An 18,133-nucleotide genomic window follows, 5' to 3' on the forward strand; every position below is an offset into this window, starting at 1 on the left:
AATTTGAGTCATAAGAGAATGCTACTGTGGTAGTGATACTTGTATAATTCATTCTTGGCATTTCAGCTGAAATAGTTCATAGAGTCAATAGGTTAAACATTCTATTTTGTATCTTCTTTTTTCTCCCCCAAGAGATTTATATAAATGTTGGCCTGTGATGTTAGGAAGGCTAATGAAAGTTTCCATAGTTGGCAGAGACTCCTGCAGCTGTGATACTCTTGTAGGGGAGCCAGGACTGTTTCAATTACCATATTTTCATGCACATAACCCACAGATTTTCTGGAATAACCTAAGTTCTGCATTTCAGCAGACACAAAGGTCATTAATTGCGTGCATAACCAGTATAAGAAGTTACCATCAGGACCTCTCTCAGAATAATTCCCTCTGCCCTGACCCTTGCTGTAGTCTTCCTTAGCTATGCCACTATCCCTCTTGCCTCTGATAGCACTCATAATCATCTCTGTGCCTGAAAATAAGTAAGGGTTTATTTTTTGTATGAGGATTTTCAGAGACCAAGTGTTATACATAGTTCAGATCATATGCACAAAAGTTCACTGGATTAAGGGGTAAAATGAGCTAAACTCATTGGCTTGCATCCAAATCCATAAAATCAAAGGAGGTATTCAAGCATTAGCCTAGTACATCACCAGAAGAGGTGCTGAGATTCTGAATTACAAGTCTTCCAAAGAAGAAGAAATTGGAGTGAGGAAGACAAGTGATGTATTGTCTCCTGCAACAATTAGGCCCTCTTAGTTTAACAAGAGAAGAGTGAGTATCAGGCACTCCCCAGAATAACCATTCATCTCTGGCATGTGAGTTTGGTTTTGATCCAAAGAAATATCAAGAATTGTTTAAACTTCAGGACTTGCTTTTGGGTCCATTTTTTTGGTTGGGTTTTTTTTGGTTTTTGTTTTTTAGGGGTTTTTTTGGTTTGGTTTGGTTTTTGTTGTTGTTTTTGTTTCTGGGGTTTTGTTTTTGTTTTGTTTGTTTATTTGCTGTGAGATCTGCTGTCAGCTGGAATTAGCAAAATACTCATTCAGATGAAAATTCTCCTTTTGAGATTCTGTTAGGAGTGAAGTTTTGCTGAAGTTTTTCTGAAAGACTTGCTTTCTCATTTGTCATTTCAAGTGTCAGAGCTGGAGGAGCAGATGGGCAGCACTGCAAGAAGGAAATTTTATTCAGATGTGGTTTTGGAGGTTTCACAGTTTTGTTTGCATTACACCATAAATGTGGTTTTCATAAGCAATAGTCAGCATGCAAGGAAAGAGTAGGATTTAGTGGAAGGAATGGAAGTAGTATGTAAATTTGAAATCATTCATTACTGAAGCAGATAGTGAAATCACAGATTGGAAACTTTCTCCTTAAAGTTGACCTTTGCAGCTGTTCTTTGCCCATGTGTTGAAATAGATGGACTGTTCAAAGACCAAAAAGTTGATCAAAATACTTTTGTCACTTGATGAGCCATTTAACTTGGATTAAGGATATCACAGACCCATATCTGTAAATGGTGCTGTCATCACTCGAGTAGAACAGTTCTTACTAAGCCAAACTTCTCAGGAATCCTGAAATAACATATTACAATGTCTGGCTTTCTATTTGATGGATAAGGGAGAAATAATTAATCCATGACAAGTGCCTAAAGAAGTTTACTGCAGCAAGTAGAACTTTTTTGGGGCGTACTAGGAATTAATGATCAGAATGTATGAGGGTGATGAAGAGATCATGTAGCAGAAAGAGAGGCACAGATCTGATCAAAACTGTCATTTTGCTCAAAAGGGATATTAGCAACACTTGTTCAGTTTGCCATGATGAACTTAGTAAAGCTTCTGGCAAAATGTCTCCAATGTAAGAAATAGCCTCTTAATACAACCAAGTCAAATTGTATTCATGAAATATGTTTGTGTAGAAGTTCAAAACATTGTTTAAAATTCTACCATAAAGTGGTTTTAAAATTTTCTTCCTTAAGGTAGCCAGGGCATCTGTTAATGCTAAATTCCCAGATTATCAAAACCAGCAGTGTTCTGCTGGCAGCCCTTCTTCCCTGCTTCACTGGCAGGATTTGGGAGAATTTGGGGGTGTAATGGAATTGAATGATGTATCTGTGTACATAAAAAATTTGCTACTGACATGTAGTAAAAGTAAAATAGGAAATGTCTGTGTTTATTGATAACCATACTTAGAAATTAATTTAGTTCCTAACTTAGAGAAGACCTGTTGATCTTACTGTTTAGTACAAAGTGAAGGTGTTAGTTTTCCTAACCAAGCATGAATAAGAATATTTCTGTCCAAGTGACCATAATAGTAACTTACTTCAGGGGGATTAGAGCAGCTGTGTTTAGGGGTTTCAGAACAGCCGTGAGCTTTCAGCAAAGAAGTTTAATTTGTCACTATGTCAGAAATATATAAACAAACTCTCTGAACCCCGGATATGTTACTTATTCACCAGAAACATCCTCTTTGAGATGATGCCAAGGGGGACCAGATGGAGCAGAGCAGCAAACAGGCAGTGATTGAGTCCATGTTGTTACAGTTGCCTGGGAACCATTTGAAACTTGACAGAGAAAGTAAAGGGCTTAGAGGAGTGCACATCACTGTCAGCTTGGTTCTGCATGTGGAATAGGTAATCTGGTGTCACAACTTCCAGGCAGGCTCTGGTTTTTTTTGAGCTTGACTTACCTGGAAAGTCTTGTGAGGTGGGTGCTTGTGAGGACTTAGAGTAAGCTACCACGAGAGGGTAGAATTCAGCATCCTTTCCTGTGCACTATATTCCTCCAAAGTAACCTGTTACTGATTCATTTTATTTATATATATAAGTGTGTGTGTGTATGTTTTTTTAGGTGAGCCAAAAATTTGCCTCAAGTGAGATGTTTAACAGTAATCATCAGAAAAATAGTCAAGTATATCTGATCAGACCTTGAGGATTTTATTGTGAGGTAGACACTTATCTGAGGAGACTTGATACCTTTTTCAATTTTGATTCCATTTCTGGGCAGTCTTCAACATTTTTTCTAAGAGACAGATAAAAACATCCTCATGACTGTGGAATTCTGATGAGACACAGTCTGGCTCTAATTGCAGCAAGCATTAGCCGGACTTGAGCTCTGGATCATGAGTTTAAATGGAGGTGGACCTGGGTTCTGTCTTTCATGTTCTTGACTGTATACAGTCAAAATCAAGGTTTATATTTTAGGTCTGTGATTGCTTTGAAGTAGCTTTGGTAAGCTGAAATTCTAAGAAAGTTTTCTTAGTAAACAAAATAATGTGCTTTCCGGTTAGGCTACAGGAGGAAAAGCCCCAGGAACTTAACTGCTGTCAGTGACAGATTCTCAGCTAATGCTGACATTAATAGCCTTAATTATCTGTGGTTCTGAAGGTATGTTACTGAATTCTCTTGGTGTCCTGGAACGCTGTCTAGCATCCAGATGATGACAGCAGTTCACTGGGAATCTACACTGGATTAAAAACAGGATGTTTCACAAAATAATTAGTCTGGTAATGCTGTTTCTCTTATGATCAGGTTTCAGTAAGTAGGAAAAAAAAAGTTTTCTCCCACATAAATGGAAATCTAATAAAGTAGACTGCTGAGTTAGTCTTTGCAGAATGGCATTAATGCAGTACCATTCCCTGGGAAGGGATTCTTTTGCTCTGGTACTTTCTTTCATACTTTAGGATGCTGAGTATTTTTTAAAGGAGTTGGTTGTTGAGAAGTCATAAATACCAGATGATTCTAGTTGTATAATCTGTTGTTTACATGTTAAGAAGATGGATATTCTTACTGAATTTGAGGGCTATGAGTTTAGAGAGAGAAAGTTAGGAGTTGTCTCCTGCCCTGGCATCATTCTATCAACATCTGTAAAGAAAATGAGCTCTATACAGTTTTTTGGATTGGAAAGTGATGGACTTCTCCCAGGCAGCTGGAGGTTTGTAAGCAGTGAGGTGTATAGCTGTACTAGCACAAGGGCTGTTTTATCACCTGAGCTAGCAGGTGAACCACAGAGCAGCCAGCATACCTGGAGTGGCTGGATCCAGATCACATTGAGCCCTTCAGTAAGTCCACCTTGTCATCTCGCATTTGTCAGGCATTCCTGGAGCTTTGATATGCTTCTGTTCATCACAGTCTGTGTTAGATCTCTTATGACCTACAGTTGGAGAAGTGCATTTGTGTTAGGCTTATGCTGTCAGGAAGTTTCCCATCCCTCCCTTTGGCTTTTTCTATTTTATCACTAGGTCCCTTTCTGGAAGCAAATGGGACACTTGTTGCATGAGGGGATAGAGATGAGCTTCAGACCCAGAAATTTACATATATATTTGAAATCAGGGTTGAAGGACTAAGGGCTGGAATATCTGGGACCTTGAAATTGGCATTTCTATTGGTGAAGGTTGCCTGTTCTCCCTCCATATATCGTGTCCTCCTCCCAGATACACTGTCAGGTCACAATCTGAGTTTTGTAACCACATGTCAATAATTTCTGTCCAGAAATTGCTGACATTTTCATTGCCTGTCTACAAGAGTTCCAATGTATTCGGGATAACAACATTGGTAAAACAGTGCATGTGTTGTAGACTTGCTGTCTGGCACACAAATCTTTGTCTTTGAAATTCCAGAAGTATGGTAACCTGATGCCATTTTGTTCCTAAAAATTTACTCGACAAAATACTTTGTTTTGGAGCAAAACCTTTTGGGATCTCTGTTCTTTTGATTCTGAACTGAGATGGTTATAGATATAGATGTGTGTGTATTAATTTTGATGCATTCTAGTGATTGCAAATTTTAGTTTTCATCTACTCACCCACTTAAATCACTGCACAAATCTGGAAAGGAGAAACTCTGACTTGTAGATATCCTGGGTGTCACAGCATACTTACATAAGAGAAGCAGATTTTAAAAAGTCTAAGCAACTTCTGATTTTGGATTTCCTAGGTCTTGGATGCTTTCCTTTGCAATCTGATGTTCTTTTCCTGAGGAATTCTTTCATTAAACTTCTCAATTTTTTATATTTTCCAAATATAAAGATAAACAAATGTATTTTTTGGGCAACGTTCAACAAAAATATTGTTGAGTTTTGGCAGTAGAACTGTTGAGCTTTACAGTATAGTAATTCCCTAAATCAAATTTTTTAGTAGTCCAACTAAACCAGGGCTGTGTCCACAGTGTTGTCATATGCTATATTTCTTTTTCTCTGTACTGTTAAGCATTTTTCCTAAGATCATCATCCTGGGTTTTTTTGGGTTATCTCCACTACTAAAATGTTTCCATAACCTTTTTTATTTAATTATAGTATTAGTTGGATGAAGCATAGTTTAGCTTTTAATTCTGGTTTTTCTATAATAAAAAAATTCTTAACAAAGATCACACAGTGCAAACAGAAAGTCTTTGGTTGATCTTGTCTAAAACATAGCCTGCTTGGTTGAGTTCTTGTGTGTCAATGTCCTCTACCCTACAGATATTCTTCTTCTTTTTAAGTTTCCAAAGTGCACTGTGTGGCGAGTTGTCTGATCCTCTGAGTGAGGTCTTAGCCTCACTTGGTTGTTTCCAGATGCTTCCTGAGGCTTGCAGACCTTTCATAGCAAAGTAGGATCTAGAAGCCATGGGAGATCCTTGTGCATAAGTTTAAAGTTGGTTAGAATACCCTAGATATTTCTTTTACTATTTTTCCTGTAAGCAGTTACCACAAGGAGATTATGCAATTTTGAGTAGGCAGAGAGACGATTCACATGATTGTGAAAGAAGAGGGGAGTTTTTTGTGAGAATATGAAGATGTAATCCACATGGTGAAAATGTTTGAGAGCTATGAGCTTGAACGTAAAATATCTGCAGCTTGTGGCCTTCTCTACCTTAGTGTCTTTGCCAACTCTTATTGTGGAGCCAGCTCTGTTCACACTTGTTGCAGCTTTATCGGTAAATAGCACACCTGTACCCACAATCACTAGATTAATTAACTCCTTTTCCCAGTGCTTTCTCTTCACATCCTATTGATTTGGGTTAGTTTTCACTTGGCTGCCTGCAGTACATAGCAGAGAGCTGTACTCATTACTTCTTCCCATGCATGCATGTCAGCTGAAGAGAGAAACTTGAGCAGACAGGGGATTTTCTGCACAGTTTCTGGCAACGACAACCTCTGGTTCAAGCAGTCCACTTGCCAGCCTACTCTGTATGAACTTTAACATAAAGTTACCCCTGTTCAGTAGATATTCTAAAGCAGCCCCTGTTGGCTGGGGACCGAGCTTGTGGGCCAGCCTGGTTCAGTCATAGAGTGGCAACATCAGACAGACAGTGGGATAGGCCTCTGGGAAAGGGTCCTTGGGAAGTAGGCAAGCACTTCAGCTCCACTGCCTTCTGAATTCTGGGTTTGGCCTGGACTGCCCAAGGCTAGACTTGCTACCTGAGAGGTGCTGTGGGTGAATGTGAAGCTGCAGAGAGGGGTGTGATGGGATGATGGACGGGAGCACAGTAAATCATCCTAAGTAGCTGTACTAACATGTGCTGAAGCCAAGCATGAGCCTTGTGCAGTTCTGAAGCTGAGTCCAGTAGGCATCAGGAGTCTGAGCTGTCCCATCACTGCAATGAGAGAGCATGCCATGATTCCTGGTTTATGGCAGTATACAGGACAGGGAAACACAGTGGTTGGGGAGTGGGGTGCACATACTACAGGAAAATTAGGTTATTTTGACAAATATGAGCACCTTCTGATGTCCCCATTGATGGAGGCTCCATAGGGATTGTCCTTCAGCACCTAACTGGGCAGCTAAAACAAGGTAGTGTGAATGCTTTTGCCATGTGAGCCGCCCTAGTGCCCTTAAACTGCTCTACCTTCATGTATTACTTTTTCGCAATTATATTTCACAGTACAATAAAAAGACCACACTGCTTCACAATTAGCATGATGGCATTGGGATGCAGTAAATAAAGTACACCCTAATCAAGGATGTATTCCTACAGAAAGAGGACAAAGGAGGGTGCCAGATAAACATTTGCAGGGTAATAACAAGTTTCTGATTGTAAATACGTGCTGGATATCTTGACTCAGAAGCTCATAAAGCTAATTTGGAACAGCTAGACTGGCCTGGCAGAGTCTCTCATTTTTTATCATAGGCTTTTGTTTTGCTAATTATGTTTAAATTTTTTTTTTTTGGTCTAATCTAGTAAAATTTTTATAGCATTAAAATAAAATAGCAACAAAGCTTCTTGTAGCTATTTGCTTTCAGTTATAATATATAGGGATGAGAAAATAAATGATAATGTGATTCCAGTTGGAATATTTTATTAAAACATCATTAGTTGAATTCCATTTGGTATCAATGGATACTGACAGTGTAGCAGTAGCAAATACTGTGAAATCTAAGCATTGCATACCAGAGTCATCTGTGGGTGTAACACCTCATCCATCAGCAGTTTCCTGAAGGAAGCGTTTGGCATCCCATGTCCTTTGTTCAGGATTTTGTTACACAAGCTTCCTGGTCACTTGTATATGGAACAGCAAACTGAAATAATGTTGAGCAGCCAGTAGAACTTTTAAAAATTATATTGTTCTCTTTTAGCTTCCGACTGTTTTCAGATGCCAAAAAAACATCAGTCATAACTTTGATGTAGCAAGGCCATGCAAGAGCCTTGTTGAAGAAGTTGTGTGCTCACTAGATTTGCATAGGTAATATGTCAAGACACTTGGCAGCAAATAGACCATTTAGGAAAGGAGCATAAGGCCAAATTCTGTCAGTTGAATTAAGCTAGAATTCTTCTGCTGTGACTGAGAGTTGGATTTGTTTCCAGGATTACTGGTTACCAGTTCTATGATTTGATGTCATGAAGAAACTACTTCATTATTTGCATGGCTGGGTGAGGATAGGATGGGCATTGCTTTGTGCAGATAGATACATTGCTGTGTGCTCGTGAGCACCTCAGTGTAACAGGTATTTATATAAACATGCATTGGCACAGGTACCTTATAGTCTAAAGGAGTATGGTAAATTCATGTGATTGTCTTCCTTTACTTACAGATCAATGCAATCCGATCAATTGTTCCGAACAAAAGCAATAATGAGATAGTTCTGGTGTTGCAGCAATTTGATAACAATGTAGACAAGGCTGTTCAAGCTTTCATGGATGGTGAGTACAATGTACCTTTTTCACTAATGCAGGAGGGATTCAATGACATGCCAAGTATTTGTTGTCTTTAGTGGCTCAAAATATATTCCATAGTTCTTCTGAAATCTGATGTGTGACACTTGTTAATTATAAAAAAATTGATCCTCCTGGCTGCATCTTTGCTTCTTCATAGTATGAGACTGACGTGGTTGTTCATCTGTTCTACCTGACTTTGCTGTTCTTGAAGCCATTCTTACTGCAGACCTGCTTCTTTATTCTGCATGAAAGTTAATGCTTTTTAAAGTAATATGTCAGGAAATTATTCACTATTGAAGATCTAAGTACAGTAGCTAAGAACAATTCAGGATAGTTCTGAAGCACATAACCAGGCCCCTAAACCCCTGAACTTGATGCATACATTGACATTCAAACCTCAATCTGAATTTTGCAAATAGTCTTGACATTTATAATGGCTGAACCAAGACTCCATTGAAAGTTCGAGCCATTTAAACCTGGATCCATGTTTGTATTTTGCGTCATGAGACCACCTCTAATGAAAGGTCACTTGTATTTTAATATCACTTTTCTGGTAAATATATAAAGTCAAGTATTTTGAACTTTCACCAGAATCTCTGAGAAACCCTTTGCCGAAGTAATGGCATACCATGAGCAATCTTTTTCAAAATTTTTGTAGCTTGGGGTTACATAAATGATAGTAGAAGTTCGGTGGTCTCAAATGGCCCTGTAGATATTAAAAGTGCCTCAATTTTACTATCTCAGCAAGTTGTTTAATTCATGCCTATTTTACTTCAAAATGAAATTTGGGGTTGATTTGGAATAACTTACTAAAATTAGCATCAGTCAAAAAGTGTCATCGTATACTAGGAATTACCAATATGCAAAAAGCAGATGCAGGCAAACTGGAGTATTTATAAATGTTTCAAAATTCTTCCACCAGATCTATATGATTCTTTTTGCTTCAGGCAGCTGCACAGACAGTTACATTCTGAGGGGTGTATTGAAATTGCATTTGTCTGTGCACACACACACACAGAGAAAAAGGGAAGTGTGATGTATCCAATTAACAATCTTTTTTTTTTCCTGTAATGTATGTCCTGAGGAAGGTAGTAGAGGACTTTTTGATGACTATTCACTAAGTTGCTTTCACTTTATTTTGTAGTAAGTTATCATAGCTTGCTTGTGGCTTATGAATTGTTTCCAATGGCTCCTCAAAAGAGGAAGTTGTTTCATCGCCCGCTGTAAGGAAGAAACAGGGCAAGCAATAAGCTTTGCAAGAAGTGCAATAAAGTCATGAAGAAAAGCAAGCTGCTAGTCCTTGGGTTCAGATGACCTTTTTTTTGAACTTCACCAGTTCATGATTACTGTTCAGAAGTCTTTGTGAGGGAGTATATGAAAATTGCTAAAATTTGTTACTGTCCGGAAAGAGCAGAAAAGATACATATCCACATAGCTGCTGCTATGGATAGAATAAATAACTGAAATGTTTTTTCACATGAATGACAAAAATTGCTAAGATTGAAATAACACTCGCTGAGAAGTCCTGCAATGAAAAACATTGGGATGGCCATGCTGAGTGGAAAGGTTGAGCTGCCTCCATGCAGTGCTTCTCTCAGAGGTGCTGCTTGCTGAATCAAGAAATATTCATATTTAGTTTCCAATCTTGCTTCGTATCTGGAGTGACATTTAGGTGATCCCTCTGTTACAAATTTTATTCTGTATGTAAAATTTGATTTAAATGAAAGAGGGTTCAAATGTTTTATTTGCTATGCTAGTTTATCTAATTAAGCATAACCAGAAGGTCTGTTCAGCTGCTTTGTAGATGTGTTCAAAAAAATATACTGGTGTATTCAAATGAGGGCTTTGGGACTTGGACAGTTAGTGCATTTCCAATTGGAAGAAAGAGAGGATAGTTGGATGAATCCCTAAAGTAACTCTCAGCATGCATAGTATTCACAGGGAAGCTGAGGGAAGCAAAGCAAAGACATCACCAACCAACACAAGAAGGGTGTTGGTTGCTACTGTGAAAACAGTTATCAAAGCTGTCACATGAAATCACATATTTTCAGCAACATGGAGTAAAATGGGGAGCAAATGTTTATTACTTGATACAGAAACATGGTGCCTGTCAAAAGATGAGGTACCTTTAGGGGAGGGGCTTGTACTTACATGTACATAAGTGTGTGTTTAACTAATTGTAAATATGTATATAGTTACACATGAAATAGAAGTTATCTTAGCCTTCTATCTGCATTGTCATGTCATCTAGCAAATAAAACATGGCTTCGATGGATTCCCTGCACGTTTTTTCACAATTTAACAGATTTGACTTAGCAAGATACGTAATCTTTCCTATTGTGCGTGACAGGCTCACCAGATAATCTTGGATCTGGCTTATTGTGATAGAAAAGTAATTTCTGTACATCTGAAAACCTCACACGTGTTTGGCTGAATACAGGTTGACAACTCACGGTGGTCTGGAAACAGCAATTCTTCTTAATACTAATATCAAGATTTTGCTGAAAGGATTGAGAAGAATGGCTGAGTATGAAATCCACTTGAAAAGGCAAATAATTGAGTATTTACTGGATTTGTGAAGTGATGGTAAAGTGATTGTTAAATGCAAGCAGGAGACCTTTAATCTGTTGGCATTTAAAAATATTATTGTAGCAGATGCTGCCATAGTAGTTTGGATGACAGTTCAGACTGCAGGCTTACCATGAGATCTATTTTCAGCATTGGGCTACAGGAGAACAAAATGATGATGATAATTAGAAGGAGAAGAGTTTTCTTCTAACATTGCAGCAAGCACTGCTCTGACCAAAGCTCTGCCTGCTTTGTTCCATAAATTTATCTAAGCAACTCATTATTTAACAGGCAGAATTTCAAGTATAACTGTAATTACTGTTCAGTATAATTTTTTTATCATTCTTTTCTGCCAGGCCTAAGTTTACTGCATTTGTGTGATGCAGATTTTATGCAAGAGTCCACAAAATTACTCTTTTGTATGCTAATTCTTTACTTTTTATACTCTTATGTCTTCTGAAGATGACAGGTAACTCATAGAAAATTCGTTATAAAAATGCCAGAAGTTTTTAAAACTTTTGGATGCTCTAGAGTCAAGGTGGACTATTTAACGTTCTCATTGTTGACTCTGGGTACTGAGATACTTTCCTTTTCAGGCAAGAGGTTTGAGTGTTGATTTTTCTGGGTGTTATGCTAATGTTTTAAGTTAGGCACACAATCACTTTGAGCAATGAAGTCCATAAAAAGCCAGTAGTGCCAAGGAGACCATCCACAATAAGTAATGAAATCAAAACAGGTAGCTGAGAAGAAGAAAGGCGGCAGTGTCCATTTTGTTCCCCCCACATAAGAGAATTCACAACAAATTGAAATGCTCCTCAGCTAGGAGACTAGAAACTGATCATGAACATGTGGTTCTTTTGCATAGCTGATCTTTTGTTGAAATGTTTTCTCTTCCTCTAGGCAGCGCAACTCAGGTTCTAAAGGAATGGAATATGACAGGGAAAAAGAAGGTAAGAACTTGCTCTTTAGAGTCAAGGCATTTAAATGACTTGTCAGCTGTCTGTGCTTGAATTGTGCCACTTTGGGTCAGTACTTGGCCTTTTCCATCACAGGTGACTTCATTCACACCTGTAGACAGTACTTGAAAGCAAATGTGTGTACTGTTTTTAATCCTGTTCTTCTGTCATTGTCTCACTAAGCCCAGTGTTCTGAGCAAATTTTTGGGACAGCAGAAATTTGCTCAGAATTTCCATGAATTTCCATGTACCTGGATGTGGGACCCTGGACAAGCACACGACAAATCCCAAGACAGCCCATGCACAAAAACACTTTTAATAAGAAGCTGTATCCTGGATAGTCACAGCCACTTTGAGTGCTCCATTTACTGATTGTATTTTGAGTTTGTACAATTTGCATTGAGTGATGTCTCTGTTCTTGGGATATTTCTCCATTTAGAACAATAGGAGAAAAAGAAGCAAATCTAAACAGCACCAAGGCAATAAAGATCCTAAAAACAAGAGTAGTGGACCTGAGAAGGCATCTCAAGAGCCTCAGCAAATAAATGACTGTCATATGAATGGATGCCCTAAGGACAACTCTGGCCGTGGTTCTGCCAATCAGAAACTGGAAACCACTTCTCCTGAGAACAAAGGCTCTGGATTTGCAGGGTCAGCACTGGACTGTCCAGAAATCAAAGGTCAGTTTGTCTGACAGAGAGCACCTTTGCAACTGGCAGTAGCCAAGCCTCCATTGACATAAAGACCATGGTATTTTTATTGCCATGAAGATGTTATAGAGATGTTTTTGTGGAAAAATAATGCACATAACTATCAGTGTCGTGCCAATAGATTAATATCTGCACACTGTTTATCTTGTAATATGTTTCCGTGCAATATCTCTTTCTTCTTCTATAGACAGCCCAGCTGATCCAGAATATTACAGGTAGAAATATAGAAAAAAATGCAGGGTTAGAAAATGGCTTGAGTGTCAGATTGTTAGCAAAATTATTAAATCCCTCATGTGGGGTAAAGATATCTGAGCACTATGAGTTTTTGGCATATTACTGGATTTCTTTATTGCTTATTCCAAACTAGTCCATTTTTTCTTTTTCTCATCTTCCCTACACATGCTAGTCACAGTAGACCTCCACTGGCTTTTCTTAGCAGGGAAGGGAGGGCCTTTGTGATGTGGAAAGACACTCTGATAGCCTTTTAGTACATGCTAATTAAATGCAGTAAAAACAGTTATGCACGTTAACAACAAATTTCAGAAGATCATATCTTAGGGACAGAACCTGAAGAGCCCTGGCCTTTCTTTACAGGTCAGCTGATAGATTGCTGGTTTCTAATTAGCTGTTAGAGTTATGTAGCAAGGGCAGTCCCTCAACTGAGAGTAGAAATCCTTGATTTATAAAGAATGTTCTATGTGCACTAGTGTGAGATGCAGCCAGAGTTGAACAGGTTAGTGGCAATTCTCCCAGAGGAGAGTTCCTCAGTGTGTGCAAGACGGCGTTGGCATCAAAACTTTGACGTGTCCAGAGCCCTGCATTACTGGAGTTTCTTGCTTTCACAGATTCACAGGTTTCTTTGACTTCTTTCATTACTTTCTTTCATACTGTTTTATGCAAGATACCTTTCCTGGTTTTAGACTCAACCTTTTAAAGCCCTTAAAAGCTGATTTAAAATGTGAGCACTGATGTTCCTCCTTGTTCCTCTGGTGTTACATGATTGCCATTAAATATACAGAGATGTGCTTTCCACGTGTCCTAATGCCCAGCCAGGGCAGAAAGAATTCACTAGTTGATATGCTGTCCCTGTCCATGTGATATCCCTCAATCCCAGCAGTGTTTGTCCCATTCCATGGGCTGTAATCCAGTTGTTAATCTGACAAATCCCTTTTCTCCAGACACCATGCATCATCAGTTGAATAAAGTGATGCATAAAAGGCATCTTCAGAATGAAGAATCATTCATTCATTGAAGTGAGTGCAAAAATTAGAAAAATTAGTTAACACAACAAATCACTTTTTATGCTTGTTTCCTTAACTAAAATTCACAGTGGCAGTAATAGCTGATCTTGCCTGTCAGTTTTCAGAGTCATGCTTTGGCTGCTTGTTCCTCTGTTATGAAGCTAGTGTCTTGAATCCCTTTGAAGTTTTGGAAAGAGGAAACCAGGTTGTCTTGTGGCAGCCAAACAGGCTCAGGCATTGTTATCTTATCCCTCTGAAGCTGTTGAATCCAGGAGCCTAATCTTTGACTTAGTTTCATTTCCTGCTTGGTTCCTCTTAGCAGCAGCTTTTGATAGAAATCTGTAGTCAGGCAAGGTAAGTATTTCAGGTAGGAATGTTTAGTCAGAGCTTTTAAAATGCTTTTAGTAAAATTAGGAATATTTTTTGTGTGCTATATATATGCATATATGGACAAATACTATAATTGGTAGCATGCTTTTTATGTTACGAGGTGTTTTCTCCATTGGCATGAAAGAGTTGATTTTTTTAATTGAGTTTTTCTTTTATACACTGTTGAAATAAGGAAATTTTCCAATTAGTGTTTAATTACCAAAACAATTTCATTTGTTGTCATAGCTCTCTGAGGTTTTGTAGAATGTGTGCCAGGAGAACACCATAAAGTCATTCTGACTTAAAAGTAAGGCTTCATACCTTTCTTAATCTTACAACTCCCTGTTTTCTTCCTTAATGCTTTCTTGCAGACAGAGAACGAGAACGCCAGAGAGTATCTGTGGAATCAAGCCCAAAGACTGTGAATGGAGTAGAACAGCACGAGCCCCTTCAGTCACCAGTTCAACTCCAGTGTAACTTAGGCAGGCCAAAGTCAAAATCTTCCTCAGTTAAATCACCCAGTGTGTCAACCCAACCTGAAACAAAGACAGATGATTCAGTCAAAAAAAGAGGTAAATTTGGTTTCTGGTTCATGTGTTCTGAGGTCAAAACCAGCTGAGGCCTCCAGGAAAAAACCTCTGAATTCACAAAAGTTAAAAAGAGACGTGTTGGAAAGTACAAGAAGAATTATTTAAAAATGAATTAATTTATGCTCTATTTAACATATTAAACTGAATAATTTGAATTAATAATGCCGTTCTAATATTTATTTGATTTGGGGGATGCATTTCAGGAAACATGTTTAGAAACTGAAGAGCACTAGGGAGGGACTATGAAAAAGTTGGATTTATGGACTTGAGTAGAATACCCACTTCATTCTAGTCTGGGCAAATAATATGTAGAACTATTCCTGGTGCCTCATTCAGAAAAACTAAAACCAACTTTCTGACTACTGTGCAATTTTTGTTTTCTATTTTAGGGCCAAACATTGAAAAGTCTGTAAAAGACTTGCAGCGTTGCACTGTTTCTCTAACCAGATATCGTGTGATGATCAAAGAGGAAGTGGATAATTCAGTCAAGAAGATCAAAGCTGCTTTTGCAGAATTACACAGCTGGTAGGTAAATCAGCTGCAGGGATCCATCAGCTCCACTTAGAAAAGGAACTAATTGAGTGACTGGTATTAATGGGGAGGGGTCACTTACACCCTCTTTGTTTGCAGCATTTGGTTTCATAAAAAAAAACCCATGGTGCCATTTAAGTAATGACACTCCTCACCAACCAGGAAGTAATATATGCATATATTGTGTACATACATAAAGTTCTTTGAAAAAAACTTGGATTTTTTTTTTACTCCTTAATTATCCATCTTGACCTAATTATTTTGTATCAGATTCAGTGGCAACATATATGAGCAAATGAAAGCTGTTCTAAATATCCTGTCTGGGATTTTCTGAAGTCTCTTTTACCTTTTTTAAATCTCTTCTTTCTGTACTGCATCTTTGATCTTACTTCCTTTGGCAGACAGTCCTTTACTGTCTCTTCATGTCCCATCATCTTTGCTTCTTATCCTACCATTGTTCTCTTAACTTTCCCTCATAGTTCCTTCTAAGTTTCCCATCCATCATTTAATTTCCAATTTGCATCTCTAATTCATTCTTTTTCCTCATTTTTTATGTCTTTTATCTAAAAAAAATAAATTATAATAATTTATTGTAATTTTGATTACTGCTGATCTTTAGCATGTATACCTACACCCTTTGAAAACTTATAACAGAAATAATTGCTGTAGTAGCAAGTTGCATATTTGATATATTCTTGTCATAGAAAAATATTTCCTGCTTTGAGTTTCACTCAGCCTTGGTTAAGCACAGATGTCATATAAAACCTATGTATTAGACAGTGTGGGAAGAAAAAGAAGAAATCATGTTAAAATGTACAACACTTAAATACAAATCAGAGAAGAGTAAAAAACCTCTCCCCTTTAATTCAATCACAGTATTTGTCAGCATTTTCATGAGCATATCTTATAAAAGAGCAGTAGTATTGGCAGAAGTTTGTTAACATTGGACTTCACTGGTGTATTCATTGTCTTCAAAAATGCATCTAAAGTAACTTCAGGGCCATTGGGGCTCCCCTTCTCTATGGGCAGAAAATCCAGGTGCTGCTGAGCTGATTTTGGGGAAGATTCTGGTTCACTGAGCCCCCAGTGTACTTTATAGCAGGGAGAGCTGTGTTTCTGTTTCTCCAGTGAATGTGAGCTGTGATCACCCGTTGTACTAATCTCAGAAATGTCAGGATTGTTCTGGAGCCATTACAGTGATTTTTGCTGATGAACTTGCAAGTAGTAACAAGATTGTTGGGATAGAAAAATTGAGTGGAGTTCATCAGCTCCTTGCACCTTTTTTTGGTCATTCTCAGAGGGGACCTTTTCTCTGAGAAAACTGTAGTTGGATCTCATTTGCTGAGTAGTTCACACTCACTTTTTAATTTTTGGTAGGAGTGTTAAAAATATCTTATGTCACATGTCTCACCTTGGCTGCTGGCAGTCACAGGCAATTCAGTCTTTAAGCAATTGTCACTCTGATCACAGAACAGACTTAGAATTCTGTCATGATCTAAAAGTGCAAGAAGATAGTAAGTTCAGAACTGAAATTCTTCATTTTTCATGTATTCATATTTTAGTTTGAAAAGCAGTAAAACGTATTGCCTAATACTGAAATACCCCAAAAGAGTTTGTAAATGCAAGTACTTAAAATTATTAAAATAGCCTGGAAAACTTTTCAATAGGCTTAATTTTATTTTGCCTCCTACCAGCTTCAGTGCCTAAATTATTGAAGTGGAGTCTGCTGGAAGCTCTAGAATCTAACAGATCTGTGGTCTGAATATTTGTGCCTCAGCATAACATTGCAGTGAGGATAGTACAATGTCAGGAGATGTTTATGGAAATCTCAGTACTGGCTGTGTTGATTTTGGCAGCTCATAAGTCTAACATTTAGCTTTTTCTTCAAATGAATGAAGTAGATTTTTTGTTTAAATAGTGAACTGCCTGACTTAACACCTTCTTTGCTAAAATTAAAGAGTTTTCTGATATTTCTTATGATCTTGTGGCCTAAACTTTGAGGAAGATGGGCACAGCTGTTTTAATGGCTTGTTTCCAAAAACTCCCTGACAACGGCTGTAGATTTAGTGGATTTGGGTAGAAATCACCTGAACCAGTGATACATACAGCTTCAGACCTCATACAAGGATCACACTGTATTCCTGATCTGCAGGGTTTAGTGTGTGTTTTTTACATGGGAGTTTCCTTGCTCCATAATTGAGCAAAACATCCCCAGTGCTAGCAGGAGAGTAAGGTTTTAAGTGATCATATTTATTGCTCTCCTTTGGCGTGGACTTTCACTGTGACACAGTCAACATGTCATGAGAAAAATTAAGGAATTCAGCTAAACTGTGTCTCCCAGAATCCTATGGAATAACCAAAGCAAGGGCATGATGTCACGTCTCCATTGTGATCGTGATTCCAAAGGTTTTTCCAAGTTTCTCTCCCAGTTCCTGCTGAAGTGTGGGCTGCTTGAGATGGACAGCAGATACAGCAGCCACCAAGTGCTGCCTGTGTACAGAACTGCCAGGAACACTGGAATGAGCTCAGTACTGTAACCCCTTTCTGTTACACACAGCTGGCACCACCTAAGGGGTTTCAGTGAAGCTAAATGAAGTCAGAAGCTTTTTTCTTGCATTGCAGCTGAATGCTGAAACACATACTAATTTGTCTCTTTTGGGTTTATTTTTCTTCCTTTGATAACAGTATATAAGATATAAGTATATAATATGCTTTTGTGTCCTTTTTTGCTGTCAAGGTCAAAATCAAAACTGCATTGCGAGAGTAAGTGATATTTTTGACTTTCTGATAATCTGTTTTGTTTTTTTAAATCTTTCCTTATATTAATAGTCACAGACAGAATGAAGAATGCAAAGATAATATCATGTATCTTCCTCCTACTTTCAGACAGTAAATGAAACCATTATTATGGAGTTAAATGAATAGCACATGTGGCCTAAGATGTCCTGAAAGCTTCAGCAGACACATTCACAAGAACTTCTCCTTTTAACAGCAGAAACTATTGAGTGATAGCTGCCAGTGAAAATCTGTGTTTCTCTCTGGCGGATTT

At 38.1% G+C, this 18,133-nt stretch overlaps 1 protein-coding gene across 4 annotated transcripts in view; it reads left to right on the plus strand.

Moving 5' to 3' along the window:
* The window catches only part of SPATS2L (spermatogenesis associated serine rich 2 like), a 125,358-nt gene that overhangs the window by 87,136 nt on the left and 20,089 nt on the right, over positions 1–18,133 (plus strand). For all 4 annotated transcript variants that reach the window (XM_059475982.1, XM_059475979.1, XM_059475980.1 and 1 more), the window contains exons 4-8: positions 7,996–8,104; positions 11,588–11,637; positions 12,083–12,323; positions 14,335–14,535; positions 14,943–15,078. In XM_059475982.1, coding sequence (XP_059331965.1) covers positions 7,996–8,104; positions 11,588–11,637; positions 12,083–12,323; positions 14,335–14,535; positions 14,943–15,078 — 737 coding nt within the window. The remainder of the gene's footprint in view (positions 1–7,995; positions 8,105–11,587; positions 11,638–12,082; positions 12,324–14,334; positions 14,536–14,942; positions 15,079–18,133) is intronic.

The sequence above is a fragment of the Ammospiza nelsoni genome, chromosome 7, assembly GCF_027579445.1.
Source record: "Ammospiza nelsoni isolate bAmmNel1 chromosome 7, bAmmNel1.pri, whole genome shotgun sequence".
Classification (NCBI taxonomy): Eukaryota; Metazoa; Chordata; class Aves; order Passeriformes; family Passerellidae; genus Ammospiza; species Ammospiza nelsoni.